Below are 26394 nucleotides of genomic sequence, written 5' to 3' on the forward strand. Positions count from 1 at the left end.
ACCCTGTACATTTGGTTGGCAGCTCTGGGGTGATACCGGGGAGCCCGGCTCACTCACCCCTGCAGGAGCAGGAACTTCGCCAGAACCAGGGACAGCGTCGGGGGGGGGGGGGGGGGGGAGTTTGTTTTCCCGCGCTAACTCTCCAGTGCTTTTCTTGTTTTCTCCGCTCCTCTGAGCCGCCATGCTCAGTTTTTTTTGCCGCTTTTTGCCTCTCCTTTTTTTCATTTTTTTGCCACGGCAGCCATGCCTCGTGGGTTGGCGTGTAGCTCGGCGCGCGCGCGTTTGTCAAAGAGGGCCTGTGTGCTGATTGTCTGCCCGGAGGGGATGGACCCTCCGTTTTGCCTCGGGAGGGTCAGCAGCAAGCTCTGCGGCCCTCCTCAAGGCTATCGGCAGACTGCATGGCTCCAGCTGATCTGTTCCTGCTGAGCGCGAGAACGGAGGCCATTTTGGGCAGTTTTCGGGCGGCTATGCGGGCTGTGATGTGGGAGGGGTTTTTTCCACCCTCTCTATCTCTGCAACAAATTATCCCCCGGGGGATGTGCCAGCAGGCCCGGACTCTCCTGCCACAGAGGATCGCCCTGAGGGGGCTGATGATTCCTCTTCTGATTCCTCTTTTTCGTCAGAGTTCGTGCTCCTGCTGCACAAGGACTTTAAAGCAAAAAAGGCAGGGAAGAAGCAGGATAAAATCCCTTTGCAGCCTCCGCACGGAAAGTTGAGAAAGCGTGCTGGATCTGGAGGAGGGTCTGAACACCATAAGGGCAAGAGGCCTTTGCGGTCTGTGCCAGCTGGGACGGATTCGGACTCCACGTCCCAGGACGACCCAGATCAACAGCCCAAGCCCCGGGGGGGGGGGGGGGGTGTCAATGGGGACGCGGATCCACAGTAGGATGGGAGCCGAGGGTCTCAGGCTATGGAAGGCGATGATCCGAAGGTGGTAGTTCTCTTTAAGAAAGAGGAAATGAATCTGCTTTTTCCGGCCATCCTGGGGGAGATAGGCTTGGAAGCTCCACCGGCGGAGTTTCGGCTGGGGGCTATGGATCCAGTATTGCTGGGGCTCAGGGGCCCTGCCGTTTCCTTCCCTTTCCATTTCTCGGCAACGGATCTGCTGTTTAGAGAATGGGACACCCCAGACTTGGGGTTGAAGGTTAGTAAAGTGATGGACAAGCTATATCCTCTGCTGGAGGAGGCATTGGATCTGCTGAGAGTCCCAAAGGTGGATGCAGCGGTGTCTGCCGTCACCAAGAGAACCACGGGGGCGATGGCCCTCAAGGACCTGCAGGACAGAAAGCTGGAACTCCTGCTCAAGAAAGTTTTTGAGGTATCAGCACTGGGGGTACGTGCAGCGATGTGCAGTAATTTCGCCCTGTGTGCGGGTCTTCATTGGGCTCAGCAGCTCCAGGCCAATGCCAGCCTCTCAGAGTTAGAGACTCTTCAGGCAGGCTGGCTGGAAGCGGTTATTGCTTACAGCGCCAATGCGCTCTATGATCTGTTGCGGACGTCGGCTAGATCCATGGTCTCCGTGGTCTCTGCGCGCCGGCTTCTGTGGCTGCGGAATTGGGCAGCGGATGTCTCGTCCAAGGCCCAGCTCAGCTCACTTCCCTTTAAAGGCAAGTTGCTGTTTGGCAAGGATTTGGAAGATATGATCCAATCTCTGGGGGAGAGCAAGGTTCATAAACTGCCAGAGGACAAGCCCAGATCGAGAGGATCATTTACAGCTTGGCCTCGTTTCCGGGGTAGTAGGAGACCCCGGCCGATGCGATCGTCTGGGTTGTCTTTTTTTTGTCCAGGTTCATACAGACAGCAGTCGTGGTCTCAGTCCTTTCGAGGCAGACGTTTCGGCAGACCCAGTAATTCCCAGTCGGCTGCTGGAGCTAAGGCCTCACAATGAGATACTGCCAGTACATTCCTTCATTCCAGTCGTCCTTCCGGTACCAGTCATGGGAGCCAGACTATCGCTCTTCTTCAAGGAATGGACCAAGCTAACATCAGACCAGTGGGTCCTCACCGTGATAAGTCAAGGTTATGCTTTAGATTTTGTACGGCGCCCTTGGGACAAGTTCCTGATCTCTCCCTGTGTGTACCGAGAGAAGCGAGAGGCAGTACAAGGCACACTACAATGCCTCATGGACTTGGGAGCTATAGCACCGGTTCCATCCGCGGAACAACGAAGAGGCCGCTATTCCATTTACTTCATAGTCCACAAAAAGGAAGGTACTTTCCAACCGATCGTAGATCTGAAAAGAGTCAACAGATGCCTTTGGGTGCCCCATTTCCGAATGGAGACTCTTCGGTTGGTCATCGCCTCGGTACGGCAAGGAGAGTTCTTGCCTTCTCTGGATCTCACGGAGGCGTATCTCCATATTGGCATCAGGTCTTCCCACCAGACGTTTCTCAGGTTCTGCATACTGGGAGGTCACTACCAGTTTCGGGCTCTGCCACCACCCCCAGAACTTTCATCAAGGTAGTAGCGGCGCAACTCTGGAGGGAAGGCTTATTGGTACATTTCTTTCTGGATGATTGGCTGATTCGGGCGAAATCCGAAGTTCTGTGTCGGACTGCTGTCAGCAGGGTACTACAGCTTTTGAGATTGCTCGCCTGGGTGGTCAACCTTGCCAAGAATCGTCTGTTCCCTCTCAGTCTTTGGAATTTCTGGGATCCCTGTTTGACACGAAGCGGGGAGAGTGTTCCTCACTACAGAATGTGTGGTCAAGTTGCAGGGACAGGTGAGGGACTTATTGTCAATGCGGGTCCCCAGGGTGAGAGATTATTTGAAGGTTCTGGGATCCATGACGTCCACTCTCCAGTTGGTGCCCTGGGCTTTTGCCCATATGCGTCTATTACAATCAGCGTTGCTGTCCCACTGGAATCCTGTTTCATAACAATTTCACCTGCCGCTTCCTCTTATGGACTCTGCAAGAGTCAGTCTCGACTGGTGGCTCGTCTCGGCCCATCTGGAGTGCGGAGTTCCCCTGGTAATGCCAGATTGGATGGTCGTCACCATGGATGCCAGTCTCTCCGACTGGGGAGCAGTTTGTCTGGGGAAGTCTGTGCAGGGGCAGTGGTCCAAAGAGGAGTCTCACTGGTCGATCAACTGATTGGAGACCAGAGCAGTGGCCCTAGCCTTACAAGCTTTCCTTCCACTCCTTCGGGGGAAGTCGGATAGAGTCTTGTCAGCCAATGCAACCACAGTAGCCTATATCAATCACCGAGGGGGAACCAAGAGTCGACCGGTGGCAGTGGAGGCGCAACAGTTGATGACCTGGGCAGAACAGCATCTCGTAAGCATTGCAGCATCTCACATTGCCGGAGTAGACAACGTGCAGGCAGACTTCCTCAGTCGTCACATCTCCATCCCGGGGAATGGGAGTTGTCCGATGAGGCTTTTCGGCTCATCTGCGACCAGTGGGGCACGCCTTGCATGGATCTGATGGCCACATTCAAGAATGCCAAGGCTCCACGCTTCTACAGTCGTTGCAGAGAGACAGGCGCCGAGGGCGTAGATGCCCAGGTTCTTCCCTGGCCAACGAACATTTTGCTGTACGTGTTTCCTCCCTGGCCTCTAATAGACAAGGTGATCCGGCGTATAGAGCTCCATCTAGTGGAGGTGATCCTAGTGGCTCCAGAGTGGCCGAGACGTCCATGGTTTGCGGATCTGCTCAATCTCACCGCTGCGGAGCCTCTGCGGTTTTGGGAGTCCGCAGCTCTTCTTCATCAAGGCCCCGTCTGTTTGGAGGAGAGGGATCGCTTCTGTCTAGCGGCATGGCTTTTGAGAGGCAGCGGTTAAAGAACAAAGGTTATTCTGATGCAGTGATGGCCACGTTGTTGAAGTCGCGCAAATCGTCTACTTCCCTAGCTTATGTCAGAATCTGGAAAGTTTTTGAAGCCTGGTGTAGGGATCGGGCAGTAGATAAGGGGATGGAACAGCTTCCCTATGAGGAAAGACTAAAGAGGTTAGGACTTTTCAGCTTGGAGAAGAGATGGCTGAGGGGGGATATGATAGAGATGTTTAAAATCATGAGAGGTCTAGAACGGGTAGATGTGAATCGATTATTTACTCTTTCGGATAGTAGAAAGACTACCATGAAGTTAGCTTGGGGCACATTTAAAACTAATCGGAGAAAGTTCTTTTTTACTCAACGCACAATTAAACTCTGGAATTTGTTGCCAGAGGATGTGGTTAGTGCAGTTAGTATAGCTGTGTTTAAAAAAGGATTGGATAAGTTCTTGGAGGAGAAGTCCATTACCTGCTATTAAGTTCACTTAGAGAATAGCGACTGCCATTAGCAATGGTAACACGGAATAGACTTAGTTTTTGGGTACTTGCCAGGTCCTTATGGCCTGGATTGGCCACTGTTGGAAACAGGATGCTTTTGAGAAGCTCTTCAGGCCTTCGGTGATTTTCAGTGCCAGATGTTGAATGCATCCAGGCCTAAATGCGCTGAAGGTGCAGGCAAGCTTTGCTTAGCCGCGTAGTAGGCTGCAGTGACTGTTCTTTTCCTGCGAGAATAGGTATGCACAGGGACTTGTGCGCGTAAGACCATAGCCAAGATTTGAGTGCGTACGTCTGCGACTTAGACTTGAGTCCGTATTTTCACAGGTACTTTTGTGCGTTGGGCCGCGACCTAAACTTGAGCGCGTATTTGAGTGGGTACGTGTGTACATGAGACCTAAACTTGAGTGCGCATTTGCATGAGTACTTGTGCACATACAACTGAGACATAGTCTTGAGCGTGTATTTGCGCGCGTCCTGGAAGGGTGCATGTGTACGCCCAGGTGGCATTGGTGTGTGTGCGCTGGAGGCTGCCTAAAGCCAAAGTTGAGGAGAGCTAGGCGCCGGGGACAAACAGGTCCAAATGCCGTGCTTTCTGAGGCTTGCCGTCTGATAGCAATTCAGTCCTCTCTCTCCGTTTGTGTCAGTGTTGTTTAGATGCTGAAAACTATTTGACTACTACAGCTTTTGCCCATGTTGGGACATCCCCTCAACCTATGATGTCTCTGAAAGGGAGTGGAGTGGGAGGCGAGGCAACGGTCAGTTCTCCTTGTTCCTGGTGGCAGAAACTTCCCGGAGAAATAGGTTGGAGAGAGCAAGGTTGGGCCTATGGTCTCCGGTATAGATCCATCCTCCTCCTGGGTGGAATGTTTCCAGGACCTGGAGACCTTTCTGCAGGGGCATCCAGTGAAGGCAAAGCAACCTACTATGTAGGAATCGTATGCTCAGGCCTCCCATTTGTCAGTCATGGCAGGTAAATGCCACAGGGAGGCTGTCCCTGGTAATGTTCAAGGGGATATGGATCCTGAGACATCAGAGGATTCCGATGGGGAATTGGCCTTCTCGCCTCTAGAAGAGGGAGAAATTGCATATGATTGAGAGCCATTTTGGACTCTGCTTAGATTTTTTCTTTTTTTCACAGAGATGTCTTGCTGAGTTTGTTGGCTCAGACCCTGAACACGCTTAGTGTGACCAGACCAGAGGTGAATTTTAAGTTAAGCATCCTGTTTCTTTTCCCCCTGTATCCAATTCAAGAATTATTTAGCCTTCAGTGGAATGCCCCAGAGGCAAGATTTAGAAAGGGGGAGAACAATTTTCCTCAGTTCGACTGCTTAATTGTTTCCGGACCGGTTTGTGACTGACTAAGGGTTCATTTTGCAAGTTTTCTTCTTACTTATTATACATGCTTACAGTTTGAAGTTCGGTTTTACTTGATCCATCCAATGGTTTCTTTCTTGCTTTGATATTCTTAATACTGAAGGGACGCAGAGGGCGCCCCAGCTTATGAGAGGGCACCCTTTCAGTTTTTGCTCTGATGCATTTGCTGAAAGGGGGACACAACCCACTGTCTGGACTGATCCGTGGTTCTACAAGAACGAAAATTAGCAGGTAAGGAATAATTTTCTTTTCCCTGTACATACCCGGATCAGTCCAGACAGTGGGATGTACCAAAACTTCCCTACGTAGGGTGGGCCCCAGATAGCCCAGCTCGAATGACCTGAGTACCAAAGGAGCCAAAGACCGGTGATTGGAGATTCAAGCGATAGTGACGTGCAAATGTGTGCAACGACTTCCAGGTAGCTGCTCTGCAAATCTCCTGCGGAGAAGACCGCTTGGCTTTTTGCCCAGGAAGCTGCTTGAGCATGGAGCAAATGAGCTTTGATGCCCTCTGGAGGTGGTCGACCAACACCAACGTACGCTGAAGAGATTGCTTCCTTTAACCAGCAAGCAATGGTGGTTTTAGAAGCCTTGTTTCCCCTCTTGGGACCGCTTCACAGGACAAAAAGATGGTCCGATAAGCGGAAGTCATTAGTAACCTCCAAATATCGAATGAGGACGCACTTGACATCGAGCCGTCTCAGTTCTCTGGAGTCCTCGTCAAGGAAAGATGGGAGCTCTACCGATTGATTCAGATGAAAAGCCAAGACCACCTTTGGCAAGAAAGAGGGTACTGTGCTCAAGGATACTCCCGAGTCTGTGAAGCGGAGGTAGGGCTCTCTTATACAACAAAGCTTGCAGTTCCGAGATTTTGCGAGCTGAACAAATGGACACCAGGAATATTGTCTTGAAAGTGAGATCCTTGAGGGTAGCTCTTCTCAGTGGTTCAAAAGGCGGGCCGCCCAGAACCCGAAGAACCAAATTTAAGCTCCAAGAGGGGCATAATGTGCGGATCGGTGGTTTCACATGCTTTACTCCCCGCAAAAAACGGACTATTTCAGGATGCGAAGAAAGAGGAGCTCCATCCAGGTGACGGACTAGGGAGCCAAGGGCTGCCACCCGAACCCTCAGGGAATTGTAGGCCAACCCCTTCTCGAGGCCTCGCTGTAAGAAGGAAAGAATCTGGGCTATTGACGTGGAGATGGATGCATAGTTTCACACCAGGACTCAAAAACTTTCCAGACCCGGACATATGAAATGGAGGTGGAAGCCTTTCTAGCCTTGAGGAGGGTGGAAATAACATCCTCTGGGTAACCCTGTCTTCTCAGCCTGCGCCTCTCAAAAGCCAGGTTGCAAGACAGAAGCGATCTGCCCGGTCGAAAAATACTGGACCCTGACGCAGAAGGTTCAGCAGATGTCCCAGACGAAGAGGGCTGTCCACTGTTAGGTTAACCAAGCGGGCAAACCATGGTCTTCGAGGCCATTCCGGTGCGACCAATATCACTGGCCCTTGGTGAATTGCCCACCAAGGGCCCATGGTGGAAACACGTAGAACAGGAGGTGTCTTCTTCAGTCGCAGAAGAGAGCACGCCTTCCGCGCCGTGCTCTCTTCTGCGCCTGAAGAAGCACGGAGCCTTCGCGATCCTTTGAGTGGCCATGAGGTCTAGATAATCTTATTATGTCCTTTATGGGTTGTGTTTTTTTGTTTTTTTTTTTTAAATAGAGGAATGCCGCGTCTCTGTTAACGCTGCCCTGAGGAAATTGGCATCTCAGGGCAGTGGGTTGCTGTAGTGAGGGAGAGGTTGGATCACCAAGATGCATCCCTGATGGGGCAGCCAAAAAGCAATCCTGTAAAAAAGCGATAACATAGAACTTACCCTAAAAAGGTGAACAGAATTAAACAATAATACTGACAGATCTGCCACTAATAAAAAGTTCTGCCTGCAAGTTTCAGCCAAACTGAACACGGGAAAATTAGAGAGAGAGCCAGAGCCCCTTCTGTAAATTTTATTTTATTTTTTTAATTTGATCCATCCAGAAGGAGCCAATAGAGGAAAGTAAATAAAGAAAAATCCACTAAACTATCCTCTCTAACTCTGCTGGGGAACCGCAGGTGCAACCCTCATCTGCTGGAATCGGAGAAATACTGAAGGGATGCAGAGGGCGCACCAGCATATGAGAGGGCGCCCTTTCAGTTTTTGCTCTGACTCCATCTGCTGGAAGGGGGACACAGCCCACTCTCTGGACTGATCCGGGTACGTACAGGGAAGCACTTTTTAATGTGGTTTAAATGTTATACTGAAACAAATTCAAAGCTTGCCATTGCCAAGCTTTCTGAATACGGTGCTGACATGCATTTATTATGACTAATGAATTTTCTGAAACAATTTTTGAATTAGAAACTTTTCCACAGTAAAATAAATTATAGGAAAATTATCTATCCTACGTCTCTGGTGCCATCAGAAGAAAGCTGATTTTGTGTGTTTGTGTGTGTGAGAGACCCAGATCCTGGGAGAGCTGTTTAGTGGTGGGCAAGTTAACTCCAATAGTGTCTTAAGTGTGTGTGTGAGACCTTTGGAGAGCTCTTTGTGCATGTATGACCACAAGAGAGTCATTTGTATGTGTGCATAAGTGAACCCTGTAGGGTATCTCGTGTATGCACGTGCACATGGGTGATCCTGGAGAGCACCTTCTATATGTGTGTGACCCCAGAAGAGGTCGTTTGGATGGGGAAGGGAGGGGTATGAGTGACCTCTAGCGAGCATCTTGGGCGAGGTGGGGGAAGGAGTGACTCTTAAGAGAATGTCATGTGTGAAAGTGACTGTATTTGTAAGAGACCTCGGAAGAGCACCATGGGTATTGGGGTATACAGGCGTGATTGCAGGGAGAATGCCTGTGTGTGTGAGTATCACTTTAGGGGAGCAGTTTGTGTGAGTAACTCCTCCCTTCTAGGCTGCTGTTCCCCCCCCCTCTTTTCTCCTCCTCTCTCCCAGGCTGATGTGTTGCACCCTTTCCTCTCCCAGCTTTCTGTGCTGCAGCTCCCCTATCCTCTGCAAGGTTCCTTTGCTGATGCTGCTTCCTCTTTTCTCTGTCAGACCCAGGTTTTATTTGATTTTCTGCAGGTGAATTTGAAGATGATTCGAAGCAGCCTTCTGTCAGTGAACAGCAGCGGCACCAGCTGAAGCACCGTGAGCTCTTCCTGTCCCGTCAGTTTGAGTCACTTCCTGCCACCCACATACGGTGTGTGACACCCTCTTCCCCCCTGCACTTGGGTGGAAAGTAGTGATCTGTCCCCAGTAACCCTTCACCACATACCTCTTCCTTCTTGTCTACTGACTGATGTTCTGTATTCTGTTTCCGCAGTGGGAAATGCAATGTGACGCTTCTGAATGAGACGGATATTCTTGGCCAATACCTGGAGAAGGAGGTTAGTGAGCAGGCTGAGATTTAGTGGGGTAACACTGCGGGGCATGGGTGGAACTCTGGGGCAAGGTTTAGGTTTACTTTGATATCTGGGGCTTGGATGCAGTTTACCCCTAGGATGTCAAGCTGAGTTCCCTGGTAGTTGTGGGGAAATTATGTGATTGGATAAGCCTCCGGGTTCAATCCCCTGGGAAAGACCCACCTTTTTGAGGCTGTTTTTAAATCTTAGGCCTGATTGTCTGCTTTTAGCCTCATTGACTAACTTTCTTTTTCTTTTTTAACCATTGTCTTACTTTATGAAACGCCCCGAGTAAATATATTTGTCTTATAAGATTGCAAACTCTATTGAGCAGGGACTGTCTTTTTTTTGTGTGTTTATATAGCGCTGCATATGTCGTGTAGCACTATAGAAATGTTAAGTAGTAAGATGGATTTCTGCTTTGGGGATGGGGGAATGCCATTTTAGGAGTAAGAGTGCATACCAGGGGGGCAGGCTGGACTTGTGCTCTGGTGGAGTGGGTGTAACTACAGAGCAGGCTGAATGTGTGTTCTGGGGGAGGAGGAGTGTTACTCTGGAGAGTGTGGATGGATGTCCTGGGGATGGGCTGAGCTTGTCCTGTTGGGGAAGGAATTGAGGGTGGGAACATATTACTCTGGGATGAGGATGCAGGCCTTTGTGAGAGGCTTTGGGGGCAGATCTAATTTTCATTCACTCTTTCAGGATTGCTTTTTCTACTCGCTGGTATTTGATCCAGTACAGAAAACACTTTTGGCTGATCAGGGAGAGATTCGTGTTGGTTCCAAGTATCAGGCAGAGATCCCGGAGCGGCTGGTAGAAGGTAAATTCTGGAAAGCTATGCTCTGAGAAAGAGGAGGGAAAGGGGCAAGGCATGGTTCCCTGTACATACCAAGATCAGTTTTGCCGCCCTACCAGCAGATGGAGACAGAGAAAGTTTTACTGACACTGCCACCTAGCCTTGTGGGCCACCTGCAGCTCCTCAGTATTTGTCTCTAGCAGATGGTAGATGGGCAGACCTGCAGCTCTGCAGTTTTTAGGATATTTTTAGAGTTTTGGAGCCTTCCTCCTGGGGGATTTTGGCTCCTACTGGGTCCTTCCTGTCCGGTTGAGGTGAACGAACTGGGGGTTGGTGTATGCTCGGTCCTTGCAACCGTGGCGTGTAAATCTGGTGGTCCAGATCCCTTCCCTTCACGAGGCAGCTGCAGGCTCGGGGTAAAAGATTTGTTTTTCCTCTAGCTATTGGTAGGGTAATTTAAGCAGTTTGTTTCCTCTGGCATTTTTGTAACCAGTGGAAGCAGGCTCTTCATAAAGTTTTAATTTAAAAAAAAAAAAAAAAAAAGATCAGAGGAGGGCTGAGGCAACGACATTTTCCCCTGTCTGGTTCAGGCGGTTGGGGGTGCGATTGCAATTAGGTTGGTGTATTTAGAGCTGCCTTAAGCCTTTGACTGCGACCGCAATGGGTCTCAGGGTAGTCTGCCGCGCGTGCGGGTAGGCACGATCGCGGCTAAACAGAGAGGGGCTATGTTCTGGCTGTGCTTTGGATGGTGGGGCCCGTTCGACGGCCGCTCGCTGTCGGGAACTAACAGCCCAGGGACGTTGGAACGAGGAAGAGGCCCTCTGGAACATCAACCTCCTGAAAGCCCGGGCAGTCAGATTGGCGTGTCTACAGTTCAGCCACAGACTCCAGGGTCAAGTGGTTTGTGTAATGTCGGATAACGCAACGACTGTAGCCTACATCAACCGCCGGGATGGAACCAAGAGCCAGCAAGTGTCACAGGAGATAGATCTCCTTATGGAATGGGCGGGAATACATCTACAGATGATCTCAGCCTCCCACATTGCAGGAAGAGACAACGTCAGAGCAGGCTTTAAGCAGGGAGAGTCTGGATCCAGGAGAGTGGGCATTGTCGGCCAAAACCTTTCAGCTGATAATAGATCACTGGGGTCTCCCATCCATCGACCTGGCCGCATCTTCTTCAGTCGCAGAAGAGATCAGTGGTCCCTGGAGATCAATGCTTTCGTTCAGTCCTGGCCGGAATAAGAGATGCTATACGCCTTCCCTCCGTGGCCCCTGCTGGGCAGGGTCATTCGCAGAATCAAGCACACCACAGGGGTTAAGTCCTACTAGTAGTTGACTCAGAAAATAGCCACTGCTATTACTAGCAACAGGAACATGGAATAGACTTACCGTATTTTCCGGCGTATAAGACGAGTTTTTAACCCCTGAAAATCTTTTCAAAAGTCGGGGGTCGTCTTATACGCCGGATGTAGTCTTAAAGGGCGAATATTTGCTGGTGTATAGGGCAACGGGAGTCATTTGTGGAGCGCTGACCTCTGTGCTGCGAGGACGGAGCAAGCAGCTTCAAATCTTCTCACCGCCACCCCTCCTTGTTGCGTTCTGCTCTGCAAGGGAAGGCAGCGTGCCTTCGCTCAAGTCACTCCCTCCCTCCACCGGACGCTGTAAAAAAAAGTTCATTCTCCGCTCCCTCGCTCCCCGATTGGCCGGTGCTGGGCAAAAGGGGCTTGCCAGCAAAAGGGGCCTCTGTGCTGCGAGGACAAAAGGGGCCTCTGTGCTGCGAGGGCAGCAAGCCCCTTTTGCCCAGCACCGGCCAATCGGGGAGCGAGGGAGCGGAGAATGAACTTTTTTTTACAGCGTCCGGTGGGGGGAGGGAGTGACTTGAGCGAAGGCACGCTGCCTTCCCTTGCAAAGCAGAACGCAACAAGGAGGGGTGGCAGTGAGAAGATCTGAAGCTGCTTGCTCCATCCTCGCAGCACAGAATGAACTTTTTTTACTTTTTTACAGTGTCCGGTTGGGGGGAGGGAGTGACTCGAGCGAAGGCACGCTGTCCGATTGGCCGGTGCTGGGCAAAAGGGGCTTGCTTCAGCAAGCCCCTTTTGCCCAGCACCGGCCAATCGGGGAGCGTGCCTTCGCTCGAGTCACACTCTCCCCCACCGGACGCTCGCTGCCTAGGGCGACGGGAACCATTTGTGGAGCGCTGACCTCTGTGCTGCGAGGACGGAGCAAGCAGCTTCAGATCATCTCACCGCCACCCCTCCTTGTTTCGTTCTGCTCTGCAAGGGAAGGCAGCGTGCCTTCGCTCAAGTCACTCCCTCCCAGCCACCGGACACTAAAAAAAGTTCATTCTCCGCTCCCCGATTGGCCGATGCTGGGCAAAAGGGGCTTGCTTTGGCAAGCCCTTTTGCCCAGCACCGGCCAATCGGGCAGCGCGCCTTCGCTCCTCGAGTCACTCCCTCCTGCTGTGAATGTTGGAATGCGTTGGAAGAGGGGTAGTCTTATACCGCGAGTATATTCCAAACTCTGAATTTTAACTGAAAAAGTTGGGGGGTCGTCTTATACGCCGGAAAATACGGTAGTTTTTGGGTACTTGCCAGGTTCTTATGGCCTGGATTGGCCACTGTTGGAAACAGGATGCTGGGCTTGATGGACCCTTGGTCTGACCCAGCATGGCATTTTCTTATGTTCTTAGTAGCTCGAGATTGGCCTAGGAGTCCGTGGTATGCAGACATGCAGAGACTCCTGGTGGAGACCCCCCTTCTGTGCCTCCCAACACATAGTGACCTGCTACAGCAGGGACCAGTCCTTCACGAGGATCCGGTTCGATTCTGTCTTATGGTCTGGCCCTTGAGAGGGCTCACCTAATGAAGTGAAGATACTCTGCGGCAGAAATTGCCTCCTTACTCCACGCTCGGAAGTTCTCTATGTCCCTAGCGTACGTGCGGGTCTGGAAAGTATTTGAGGCCTGATGCGAGGATCGCGGTATCCCCCTTCGGGCAGTCAGAATCCTACTAATTCTGGAATTTTTGCAGGACGGTTTCAATAAAGGTTTGACCCTTAACTCTTTGAAGGTCCAGGTAGCAGCTCTGTCTTGTTTCAGGGCGAGGTGCACGGAACCCGCCTGTTAGCTCATCCGGACATGGCCCGTTTTCACCCCTTTCAGAAGCACCTCCAGCCACCCCCTACGGTGGCCGGTTCCCTTGTGGAATCTTAATCTAGTATTAGAATTTTTGGCAGGGCCCTCCTTTCGGCCGCTGCGCAGTCTTTCCTTGCGTTTATTCACCTTGAAAACTGTGTTCCTGGTGGCTATATGCTCGCCACGTCGCATTTCTGAACTACAGGCACTGTCGTGTCAGGAACCGTTCCTCTGGATGACTCCATAAGCGTTACAACTTTGTACCATTCCATCCTTGTTGCCCAAGATAGTCTTGTAGTTTCTTTGAATCAGTCCATTTTGTTGCCATCCCTAGATAAGCACAAAGTCACGGAAGAATACCGCTTCCTCTGTCATTTGAATGTCAGTAGACTTTTGGTGTGGTATCTGGAAGTTTCAGAACCGGTCCAAAAGACGGACCGCCTGTTTGTCCTTCACAGTGGAAGGAAGTGGGGCGAACCAGCTTCATGGGCTACCATAGCTCGCTGGATTAAGGAGGTGATCATGGGAACCTGTGTGGAGGCAGGGAAGCCATTACCTTTTCAGGTTAAAGCTCATTCCATTAGGGCTCAGGTGGTTTCATGGGTGGAAGCTGGACTGCTGTCTGCCGTCAATATCTGCTGAGCGGCGATGTGGTCCTCCTTGCACACCTTCTCCAGGTTTTATTGCGTGGACGTACAGGCCAGAGAGGATTCAGCCTTTGCAAGGGCGGTGTTATCTGAACCGTGGGCAGCCTTCTGTCCTGATCGGGGTTACCTTTTGATTATCCCATTGGTCCTGAGTCCATCTGGCTACACGCTAGGAAATGGAGAAATGACTTACCTGATCATTTCGTTTTCCTTAGTGTGGACAGATGGACTCAGCATCCCTCCCATGGCTGCCCAAGAACGGTGCCAAGGATTCGCCCGTGGAGTGGATATCAATTCCAAGAGATTACGGGTAAGCCCTCATCCAGTCCCTAAGTCTATATTCTTACTGAGGTTCAGTGATTGATTGGTTAAGTACAGTTATGGTTATTCATTTTTAATCATATTTTAAATCGTTTTTTCAATAGTATGTCCGCAGTGGCTTTTGAAGAGAATACTGAAGGGCTGAGGTCACTGCAGGGGTGTACCTGGGGTGACGACAGCTTTGAAATCTGATTCAGTCTCTCATCTGCTGGCAGGGGAGCATAATCCATTGGTCCTGAGTCCATCTGTCTACACGAAAGAAAATTATCAGGTAAGTAATTTCTCCAGTACTTTTCGCCCTAGCCTGGACTTGAAAAAGATGAACATAGTGCTCAAGGTTCCGCAGTTCCGTATGGAGACTCTTAAGATCAGTTATAGCGGCAGTTCACAAAGGAGAGTTTCTAGCATCCTTCGATCTGACAGAGGCAGTACCTTCACATACCCATTCAACCAGATCACCAGCGCTTTCTGTGGTTCATGGTTCTGGGTCAGCATTTTCAGTTTCAGGCCCTGCCCTTTGGGTTGACCATGGCCCAATGGACTTTTACCAAGGTTATGGTAGTGGTAGTGGTGGCGGAGGCTCTCCATTGGGAAGGTGTTTTGGTACATCCTTATTTGGACAACTATCTGATCAGAACGAAGTCAGATGATCTTTGTCATTGGTGCAGAAAGTGACAGGGATATTCAAGTCTCTTGGCTGGGTAGTGATCATGTTAAAGAGTCACTTGCTGACGTCACAATCCCTGGAGTATCTGGGTCCCAGTTTGACAAGCAGTAAGGCAAAGTTTTTCTCACAGAGGACCGTGTTCAGAAGCTTCAGGGGCAGATTTGGTGTGTTTTTCAGTTACCGATGCCCAGGGTCTGGGACTATTTGTAGGTCCTGGGCTCCATGATGTCAACCCTGGAGTTAGTACCGTGGGCATTTGCTTATATGAGGCACTTGTAGGGGGCTCTTTTGGCTTTGTGGAATCCACTCGGAGGAATTTCATCTTTCCTTGCCACTAGAGGGAGAAGCGAGAGACAGTCTGTCTTGGTGGCTGCTACATGCCAATTTGGTGCGTGGTATGGATCTCGAGGTCCCGGATTGGGTGGTAACTACTGATGCCAGTCTCTCTGGCTGGGGAGCAGTTTGTCAGAATCAGTCCGCTGAAGGTTGTTGGTCCAGGGAAGAGACTTCCTGGTCGATCAACCGGTTGGATGCCATGGTGGTGCACTTGGTGGTGCGCTTGGCCTTACAAATTTTTCTTCCTTTGGTGAAGGGTCAGTTGGTGAGAGTTCTTTCCGACATTGTAACCACAGTGGCGTATATCAATCGGCAGGGCAGTACCAAGAGTTGAGCAATAGCTCAAGAGGCCCTGGAATTGATGTGTTGGACAGAACTTCACCTGGAACGGATTGCGACATCGCACATCACAGGGATCGAAAACATCCAAGAAGATTTTTTGTCGCAAGCTCTTAGATCCGGGAGAGTGGGAGCTCTGAGACAGCGATGCAGCTCATCTGCGAGAGGTGGGATCCGCCATACGTGATTTGCCAGAATGCCAAGACGGTTCGTTTTTTCAGTCGGTAAAAGGAGCATGGATCCGAGGGCGTCGATGCTCTATTAATGCCTTGGCCTCGGGGATACTGCTATATATTTTTCCTCCATGGCTGCTAATAAGCAAAGTGTTGCGAAGGATAGAGAGGGCGAAGTGGTGCTCGTTTTTCACGGATCTAGTCAACTTGGCCGTGGATGGGATTAGCCTCTTCATCAGGGGCCCATATTTTCAGACCAGACTTTTGTCTAGCAGCATGGCTTTTGAAAGGAGGCGTTGGAGGCGCATAGGCTATCCCGAGGCGATGATTATTTATTTATTATTTATTTATTTATTTAACATTTTTATATACCGGCATTCGTAGGACACATCATGTCGGTTCACAATTAACTGAGAAAGGAAATTACATTGAACAAGGGGGGTTTAACTGGGAGAATTGGATAATAATTGGATAAAAGGAACAAGGTAAAAAGCGAAGAACGAGAGAAAAGAGAAAGCAAGCATGGATAACTTAATTGGAAAAATATGGGTTTAAAATTACATATTACATATGTGAACTTATTTACAACGTTGGGGGGAGGGGTGAGGGGAGAGGGAAAGGGGGGGAGAAAATATGCGAGAGGGGAGGTAAAAGTAATGGAGAGATTGATATGGTATGCTTTTACAAGCTAGGAGAAAGTCAAGCGTTTCTTTCCTATGTGAGAGAGTCTGGAAGGTTTTTAAAGCCTGGTATAGGCTGCGGTTGTAGATGTCTTATGCTTTCTGCATGAAGTCTTGGTCAAGGCCCTGGCTCAAAATTTTCTTACAGTTCAGGTGGCTGCTTTAGGTCGTTTTAGAGGGAAAACTGAATGTTCTTCATTGTCATCTCATTCGGATGTTATTCATTTTCCACGGCTGCAAAGAATTTGTGTCGTCCGTGCGGAAAGTTTGCCCACCTTTGGAGTCTTAATCTTGTCCTCAACGGTTTGTGCGAGGCTCCTTTTGAACCACTCAGAAGGGCGACTCTTCAGGGTTTGACACTTAAGGTTGTTTTCCTGGTGGCGATCTGTTTGACTAGTAGAGTTTGAGTTACAGGCCTTGTCATGCCACGATCCCTTTCTTAGGATTTCTGACTTGGGGTTGTCCTTGTGTACAGTACCTTCTTTTTTACAGAAGGTAGTTTCGGCATTTCACGTGAATCAAACAGTAGAGCTTCCAGCTTTTTCAGAGGTGGACGCTTCTGCTCCCCATGTATGAGAACTTAAGTTTTTGAATGTTTGCAGGGCATTATTAACGTATCTGAAAGTTACTAATGATTTTTGAAGGTCAGATCATCTTTTTGTCCTATGGAGTGGTCCAAAAAGAGGTTTGCAGGCATCTAAGGCTACCATTGCGCGGTGGCTTAAGGAGGCTATTGGCTCGGCCTGCATAACCAAGTGTCATCCGGTTCCTGAGGGGTTACATGCTCATTCAACGTGCTCTCAGGCTGCTTCATGGGCGGAGACTCAGCTAGTTTCTCTGCAGGAGATATGCAGAGCGGCGGCTTGGAAGTCGCTGGATACTTTTGTAAGACACTGTCGTCTGGATGTGGAAGATACAGGTTCTCAATCCTTTGGCAAGAGTGTTTGCGAGCAGGACTCTCCAGGTCCCACCCAGAGTAGGGAGCTTTGGTACATCCCAGGAGTCTGGACTAATCTGGGTACGTACAGGGAAAGAAAAATTGGTTCTTACCTGCTAATTTTCATTCCTGTAGTACCACAGATCAGTCCCAAACCTACCTGTTTTTTGGAGGGGGAGAGTTGTCCGCTCAGTCTGTTTTCTGGTTTTCTATAATGCAGATTGTTTCAAATGAATAAGTTATTTTTTTTGATTAACTTTATTATCTTAGGCTTTGATACAGTTCAATACTGAGGCGCTGCAGGTGGTACACGAGGCTAGGTGGCAGTGTCAGTAAAACTTTGTTTCCATCTGGTAGGGAGGCAAAACCCAGGCGTCTGGATTGGTCTGTGGTACTACAAGTACAAAAATTAGCAGGTAAGAACCAATTTTCCTTTCTTAATCCAATCTGTCACTGAATACCTATTCTCAGATCTTAATCTTCGTGTGATGGGATTTTCTATTTCAGTGCTTAATCTATACTGTTTGGGCTTCCCTACACCTTTAAACCCCATCTCTGGGATTGCCTTCTCTTGGTTCTCAACTTCTTCTATGTGGTATCTTCTAGTCTCTGTACTTGACCTCTTCCTCCCTTTGTTTAGGGGAGTCTGATAACAGGAACCAGCAGAAGATGGAGATGCGGGTTTGGGATCCAGAGAATCCACTCACAGACCGTCAAATCGATCAGTTCCTTGTAGTGGCACGGTAAGAACCTGCAGCTTGCTGGACAACCTACAATTGTCCTTTTGGCACAGGCTGGAGATGCTGCATGAACTGGCATAAGGCAGCCATGGCTGAGGACTGGAGATAAGACAGGAGCAATAAACAGTGGAGTATAAACAGCCTGCTAAAGACAGGGAGAGGAATATGTACACCTTGGTTTGGGATGGGGGTGGGTTGTGCAGGGGATTGACTAAAGGCTCTATGTCAAAGATGGCTTACATCTGTCTGTGGTAGGAAAAAGTATCCTAAGAGATAAATTCAAATCCTGTGCCATAAGGCATTTAAAGTAGACAATGGGGGTGGCAGAAGGAAATTAGAATGTCACCCCCCCAAATACAAAGGAAATGGGTGAAGGTGATAACAAAAGTCATCTAAATAAGACACAAAACAAGTCCAAGAAAAGCATTAACCTGAACGAGAAAAGCTGGAAAGGTATGAACACAAATGCTCATGGTGGAGGCGGACTTAGACATTGTTGCTGTCATGGAGACATGGTTCACAGAAGCTCACGATTGGGATATGGCCATTCCGGGCTATAACTTCTTAAGGAAGGACAGAGAGGAAAGAAAAGAGGGAGGAGTGGCTCTTTATGTGTGTAAAGAAAAAGCATTATGGGCCGTCCTGAAAAAAGATGATTGTGCATGGTTTACAGGCCTCCGAATCAAAGAGAAGAACTAGACAGAGATCTGGTTGAAGACATCCAAAAGGTGGGAAAGAAGGGAGAAGTGGTGATTGTTGGAGATTTTAATCTGCCGGACGTAGACTGGAGAAAGATAGTGGATGGCCCTACAAGTGGCTCTGTTCAAACAAGTGGTAATGAAACCCACGAGGGAGGGAGCTATACTCGATCTAGTGCTCACTAACCAGGATAACGTCTCTAATGTCTGGGTGGGTGCCCACCTCAGCACTAGTGATCATCATCAAACGGTATGGTTTGATATTGCAAATAGGATGCGGTTCCTGTTCATACTCAGATCATTCCAGACCAGTGGGTTATGCATCCGTACCAGCAGATGGAGTCAGAGACAAAACTTTAGACACTGCTACATAAGAGAGAGAGTGCCACCTGCAATCCCTCAGTATCTCTCTGACTCCAGTAGATGGTAGAGATGCTAACCTGCAGTCTAGGATTTAGATAAAAAAAAGATTAGTTGAGCTAGTGTAGTGTGTTGCTCCTTGAGGTATTAAGCACCTTAACGGGCCATCCCTCAAGTGGAGCTGGGCGTCCAGGAGGTGATTACCCCTGACTAAGTTTCGCTCATGTGCCTGCCGGTGGGCCTGATATCCAGAGGCTTCTGGTTCCCTCGGCCTCTGAAGCAGTTCCCTCATTCCTCTGGCCCTGCTCTTCAGCAAGGTTTGGTAAAGTTGAGTGTTAAAAAAAAACCCAATGAAAAACAAACCAGCCTTGTTGTCTTATCACCTCAGGTAAGCCTCCTGAGTCGGCCGGGGCGGTGGGCACTGAAGCCTGGTGCGGGGCAGAGCAGGCTGTGAGGAGGTCGCAAGCCCGGGGCTCCGGGTGGGCCTGACAGCTTTCACGTTTCTCGGCTGAGTGGGGGAGGTTTCCTTTGCCCCCCGGGGTTCGTCCTTTTAGGCCTTCCCGCTGCACGGGAGGCACAGTTAGGGCCGGAAGCAGCGCATTGTGGGAGCTTTGGTTCGCCAGCTGGGGACCGTTGAGGCTTCTTGTGCGGTAGGCGATGGGTATTTTTTTCTTTGCTGTGTGGCTGTACGGTGGCTCATATGGCGCCAAAATCCAAGACGCCCACCTCAGCATCAGTGATCATCAAACGGTATGGTTTGATATCACAAATAGGATGTGGATAAGTCACACAAAGATCTGAGTTTTGCATTTCAAAAATACGAACTTTATTGAAATGGAGGGAGAGCAAATGAGAGAGGTGGAACAACAGTGGACCAAACTAAAAGAAATAATTACAGTCTACTAATCTATATGTTAGAAAAGTAAACAAAAGCAAGAGAAATAAGAAACCTATCTGGTTCTCAAAGGAGGTGGCTGATAAAATAAAAGCAAAAAGAACAACGTTCAAGAAAGGGATCCCAAAGGGAGGAACAGGGAAGAATATCTGGTGAAACTGAGGGAGATGAAGAGAATAATCAAGAAAGCAAAAGGTCAAACATAAGAAAGGCTTGCCAAAGAGGTAAAGCAAGGTGATAAAACATTTTTCAGAATCATTAGAGAGAGGCGAAAGGTTCAAAGAAGTGTAGTAAAATTGAAATGTGAAAAGAATCAATGTGTGGAGAGAGACAAAGAAATATTAAATACTTTAGTTCAGGTGTTCACTAAAGACGACCCTGGAGAAGGACCGTCGCTAGTTAACAAGAAAATTGAGGGGGGGTGGAATAGAAGAAACTCCGTTTACAGAAGAAAATGTATGGGAAGAGCTAGGAAAACTGAAAGTGGGTAAAGCCATGGGGCCTGAAGAGGTTCATCCCAGGATATTGAGGAAGCTCAGAGATGTGCTGGCAGGTCCGCTGCGTGACCTGTTCAATAGATCCCTAGAAACGGGTGTGTTGCTGAATGATTGGAGAAGAACGGTGGTGAATCCCGCTTCACAAGATTAGGAGCAGAGAGGAGGCTGGAAACTACAGACTAGTTAGCCTCACCTCGGTGGTGGGAAAAGTAATGGAGACGCTACTGAAGGAGACAACTATCTACAGTCAGAAGAATTGCTGGACCAGAGGCAGCATGGATTCACCAGAGGAAGGTCCTGTCAGATAAATCTGATTGACTTTATGATTGGGTGATCGAGAAAGAGCGCTCGATGTGATCTACTTGGATTTCAACAAAGCTTTTGATATGATCCTGCATAGGAGGCTTGTGAATAAAATGAGAAGTCTGGGGAATGAGCGTCAAGGTGGTGGCCTGGATTACAAACTGGTTGACGGATAGAAGACAGGTTGTGATGGTAAATGGAACCTACTCTGAAGAGAAGAACGGTGTTAAGTGGTGTGCCGCAAGGATTGGTGTTGGGACCTGACATGTTCAATATCTTTGTGAGTGACATTGCGGAAGGGATAGAAGGTAAAGTTTGTCTTTTTGTGGATGATACGAAGATCTGCAACAGAGTGGACACGCTGGAAGGAGTAGAGAAAATGAGACGTGATTTAAGGAAGCTTGAACAGTGGTCGAAGATATGGCAGCTGGGATTCAGTGCCAAGAAGTGAAGATTCATGCATCTTGGGTGTGGTAATCCAAAAGAGCTGTACGTCTTGGGGGGGTGAAGGACTGTTATCACCTTGGGGTGATAGTGTATAGCGATCTGAAGACGGAGAAGCAATGTGACAAGGCGATAGCTAAAGCCAGAAGAATGCTGGGCTGCACTGAGAGAGGAATAACCAGTAAGAAAAAGGAGGTGATAAACCTTGTACAGGTCCTTGGTGAGGCCTCACCTGGAGTATTGTGTTCAGTTTTGGAGACTATCTCAAAAAGGACAGAGAGAGGATGGAGGTGGTCCAGAGAAGGGCGACGAAAATGGTGGGTGGTTTCCATCGAATGACTTATGAGAAGAGGTTGAAGAACCTGAATATGCATACCCTGGAGGAGAGGAGGTGCAGGGGATATGATATAGACCTTTCAGATACCTGAAAGGCTTTAATGATACACCATCAACAAACCTTTTCCATTGGAAAGAAATCAGTAGAACTAGGGGTCACGTAATGAAACTCCAGGGAGGACGACTCAGAACCAATGTCAGGAAATATTTCTTCACGCAAAGGGTGATGAATGCCTGGAATGCCCTTCTGGAGGAGGTGGTGAAGACAAAAACGGTGAAAGATTTCAAAGGGGCATGGGATAAACACTGTGGATCCCTAAAAGCTAGAGGATGGAAATGAAGAAAAGAGTGCATGGGGGTAACTTGCTGATGTGGCAGTTACTACCCTTAACCAATAAGCCTTCATACTGTTGATGCAACTCCATCATTGCTCTCTGCCTTTACGGTAGGGGGAAAAGAGGAAAGGGGGAATTAGTTTCAGACAGCAACCAACAAGGACATTGGTTTTTACTGTCTGGGAAAACAAATAAGCCTGGGGGTAACTTGCTGTTCCCTGTACATACACGGATCATTCCAGACAGTGGGTTGTCCAGCAGATGGAGACAAAGAAAAACTGTAAGGTTATCCTATATCAGGACAGAGCACCCCCCCCCCCCCCCCCCGTGTCCCTTCAGTATTTCTCTGTCTCCAGCAGATCCAGACAGTTGAACCTGCGGCTCCCTTTCTTTAGCTGTTTCATCTTTCTGTGGGGTTCTTTTCCTGTCGATACCAGGGCTGAATTAGCCATGCTGTCTGGAGCGTCTCGCAACTGGTCAGTAGGCAGAGTTTTCTCAGTTAGGCAATCGCGCAGTGAGCTTCCCGCGCGATTGCCTTGTTACCTCAGTCTCTTTTTTTTCCACAAGCAGTCTGCATGCGGGGTTTTTCTCCGCCTCGTCTCTGAAGGGATTTTTTTCTCAAATTTTATTTTCTTCTTTTCTACTGAACAGTGATGGCGCCTAAGCCATCAGGATTTTAAGTACTGTCAATGCGGTAAAATGATGTCCATTACAGATGGACATAATTACTGCCACATATGCCTGGGACCGGAACACGACCAGGTCTCATGCCAGGACTGTGGTCGTATGTCCCCCCCGGGCCCAAAGGAAGCGCGCAGAGAAAATCGCGCGTTGAAAGATATCCTCCACACAGGATCGGCTGGCGGCTTCCCACATTGCGGGGAAGGACAATGTTCAAGCCGACTTTCTCAGTCGCCAGCATCTGGACCCCGGAGAATGGGAGTTGTCCAAAGGACACGATGCGCCTGATCGTGCGCAAGTGGGCGTGCTCCCCACTTGGATCTCATGCCCACGCTGGGAAATGCAAAGGCTCCCAGGTTCTTCAGTCGCAGAGGGAGCACTGCTCGGAAGGCGTGGATACCTTAGTCATCCCCTGGCTGCGCGACATTCTTCTCTACGTGTTCCCACCCTGGCATCTTGGGAAAGGTTCTCAGAAGGATAGAACTTCACAAGGGCCCAATCATTCTGGTAGCTCCAGAGTGGCCGCGGAGGCCATGGTTCGCGGACCTCATAAACCTTGCAGCGGAGGGTCCGCTGCGCCTCGGTCACCTCTCAAACCTACTGCTCCGAGGTCCCGTATTTTTCGATCAGGCGGATCGCTTCTGTCTTGCGGCCTGGCTTTTGAGCGGTGGCGACTGAGGAAGAAGGGTTATAAGGAGGAAGTTATTTCCACGTTGTTACGGGCACATAAAACTTCTACCTCCCTCGCTTATCTCCAGGTCTGGAGAGTGTTTGAGAGACTATATGTGTTCTGAGCCCGGCGTTCCGGCACGCAGGGCCTCTGTGTCTCAAGTTCTTTCTTTTCTTCAGAATGGCCTCTCAAAAGGTTTGTCCTTTAGCTCGTTGCGGGTGCAGGTCTCGGCTCTTGGTTCCCTCCTAGGGAGGGTTGATGGTTATGAGGTGGCGGCCCATCCGGATATTGTTCGCTTCCTCAAGGTTGCTAAGCATTTGAACCCGCCCGTCCGGGCTACTTGTCCGTCGTGGAGCCTTAACTTGGTGCTTCGTGTTCTCTGTGAGGCGCCCGGCGGGCAACCCTTAAAGACCTGACCTTGTCTCTATTTGCTCGGCCAGGAAAGTGTTCGAGCTCTAAGCCTTGTCCTGTAGGGAACCCTTCCTGCATTTTTCTGATTCAGGGGTTTCTCTTAAAACAGTTCCTTCCTTCTTACCGAGGGTTGTTTCCTCCTTCCACGTGAATCAGTCCGTGGAGCTCCTGGCTTTCTCCTCAGAGGATGTCTCCAGCATGCCAGGCGGAGAGCTCTGGAAACTGGATGTCAAGAGAGTTCTACTGCAGTATTTACAGTTCACGAATGAGTTCTGTGTCTCTGATCATCTCTTTGTCTTGTGGAGTGGACCCAATAAGGGGAATAAGGCTTCTAAAGCTACTATTGCTAGATGGCTAAAGGAGGCGATTGCGTCGGCGTATATCTGTCGGGGCCAGATGGTTCCGGAGGGCTTGAAGACCCATTCTTTGCATTCGCAAGCTACCTCTTGGGCGGAGAGTCAGTTGGTGTCGCCACAGGAGATATGCAGGGCAGCTACCTGGAAGTCGCTGCATACGTTTGCTCGTCACTATCGTCTCGATGTCCAGGCGCCAGTTTTTGGCTCCTTCGGCAGGCATGTACTTCGAGCGGGACTATCTCGGGCCCACCTACTTAAGGAAACTTTGGTACATCCCAGGGTCTGGACTGATCCGGGTACGTACAGGGAAAGGAAAATTGGTTCTTACCTGCTAATGTTTGTTCCTGTAGTATCACAGATCAGTCCAGACTTCCACCCTGGCTGTGTTACTGTTTATATGTCCGCTCGAAGTTTTTTCTCTTTGTTCTCCACAGCACTTTTGAACTTGAGGTCTCCTATCAGATTTTGGCTTCCTATCAGATTTTTCAGGCACCGGAAGTATCTACCTGATAGATATCTATATAAGAGCAGTTTTTTTATCACAGTGTTTTGAATTTTCAAATTACCAGTTCATGGTTTAAAGGTTTTCTTGCTTGATCTTTTTCGGGTTAACGTATTTCTCTGCTTTGATATCCTTTATACTGAAGGGACGCAGGAGGGGCTCTGTCCTGATATAGGATACTCTTTCAGTTTTTCTCTGTCTCCATCTGCTGGACAGGAGGTTCAACCCTCTGTCTGGATTGATCTGTGGTACTACAGGAACGAAAATTAGCAGGTAAGAACCAATTTTCCTGTGTGGTGGTTACTACCCTTAACCAATAAGCCTGATACTTTGGATGCAACTCCATTATTGCTCTCTGCTTCAACGGCAAGAGGTAACAGGGAATTGGACTTAGCAACCAGCAGGGGCCTTGACTTTGACAGTTTGGGAAATTAAGTATGGGGGTGGCTTGTATGGCGTAGCAGATGCTACCATTTGCTTGCTGGGCAGACTGGATGGACCGTTTGGTCCTTTTCTGCCGTCATTCTCTCTGTTTCTACTGATGCATTACAGCAGATGGTGTAACTGTCACTTCTTTCCCCCCCCCAGGGCTGTTGGGACCTTTGCTCGAGCCCTGGACTGCAGCAGCTCCATCCGGCAACCTAGCTTACACATGAGTGCTGCAGCCGCCTCCCGGGACATCACGCTGGTGAGTAAGCATGTGGGGGGGGGAAGAGTGTGAGGTGGGGGTTCAGAAGCTAAGATGGAAGGGGGTTAGGGTAAATGTTGGCATGAAGGGTTTGAAGGCCTCTGGCAGAGGAAGAGAGAACAGTTTATCCGTCCGTTGAGCTTGCCACTGACTGAGCCCCTAATCCTGGGATCTTGCCTTTCAGTTTCATGCCATGGACACGCTGCAGAGGAACGGCTATGACCTGGCCAGGGCCATGTCCACACTGGTGCCGCAGGGAGGGCCGGTTTTGTGCCGCGATGAGATGGAGGAATGGTCAGCCTCGGAGGCCATGCTCTTTGAGGAGGCGCTGGAGAAATATGGGAAAGATTTTAATGACATCAGGCAGGACTTTGTAAGTGTGTGAAGCAGGCTACAGTGTTAAGTGCGTGAGAAAGATGGTCTGGACCGTAAACGTGAAAGTGTGACAGGCAGGGTTGCGTAAGCACGAAGGGCTTTTCAGGAGCGTATTTATTTGTATTTATTTATTTAAAATCTTTTCTATACCGTCATTCAGTATAATCCCGTCACAACGGTTTACATAGAGGCACATATAGTAAATTGTACATGTTTCTGTTCCTAATAGTAGGGTGGTGCCTTATAAGCTCGGTAACATAGTTTCATAATAAAGGCTATATGTTCAGTGTTGTTTAATCTGACCTGTGACTACAATAAAGACTTATTTTATACATTTCAATTAAGGGTGTAGTAAACAAACCATGACGTACATACATATAATGTGCTAGTACTGTGTGAAGATTTTATGTGTACAGCTGTCAGCGTTTCTCTCTTTCTCGCTCTCCTTGTGAAAAGGCTTCTCTAAAGAGCCATGTTTTTAAGCTCTTTTTGAAAGTCTTGAAGTCTCTCTGTAGTCTTACCTCTGTGGGCATGGTGTTCCATAGTATCGGCCCGCCCAATGATAGTGCTCTTTCTCTGACTTGTGTTAGTTTTGCAGTTTTTACTGAGGGGATGGTTAGGAGGGCTTTGTTGGCAGATCTCAGGTTCCTGTGTGGGACATGTACGCGGAGTGCTGTGTTTAGCCATTCAGCCTTCTCGTCGTGGATTAGCTTATGTATTGTGCAAAGGGTTTTATATTTTACCCTGTATTCAATTGGCAGCCAGTGTAGTTCAGCCAGTGTTTCAGTGATGTGATCTCTTTTTCTTTTGCCTGTTAAAATTCTTGCGGCTGAGTTTTGGAGTATTTGGAGTGGTCTTATTGTCATGTATGGTAATCCTAATAGTAGGGCATTACAGTAGTCGGTGCTGGCAAATATTAACGCTTGTAGGACAGTTCGGAAGTTAGTTTGATTTAGTAATGGTTTAAGTTTTCTGAGGACCA

General features: G+C 49.1%; 1 protein-coding gene across 4 annotated transcripts in view; it reads left to right on the plus strand.

Annotated features, from left to right (window-relative positions):
- MTA2 (metastasis associated 1 family member 2) overlaps window positions 1–26394 on the plus strand; it is a 93942-nt gene that overhangs the window by 11632 nt on the left and 55916 nt on the right. For 3 of the 4 annotated variants that reach the window (XM_029614872.1, XM_029614873.1, XM_029614875.1), the window contains exons 4-9: window positions 8770–8887; window positions 9011–9074; window positions 9792–9909; window positions 17762–17864; window positions 24938–25037; window positions 25222–25410. In XM_029614872.1, coding sequence (XP_029470732.1) covers window positions 8770–8887; window positions 9011–9074; window positions 9792–9909; window positions 17762–17864; window positions 24938–25037; window positions 25222–25410 — 692 coding nt within the window. The remainder of the gene's footprint in view (window positions 1–8769; window positions 8888–9010; window positions 9075–9791; window positions 9910–17761; window positions 17865–24937; window positions 25038–25221; window positions 25411–26394) is intronic. The other variant, XM_029614874.1, reaches the window with a different exon arrangement.

Source organism: Rhinatrema bivittatum, chromosome 8, assembly GCF_901001135.1.
Source record: "Rhinatrema bivittatum chromosome 8, aRhiBiv1.1, whole genome shotgun sequence".
NCBI classification, from domain to species: domain Eukaryota; kingdom Metazoa; phylum Chordata; class Amphibia; order Gymnophiona; family Rhinatrematidae; genus Rhinatrema; species Rhinatrema bivittatum.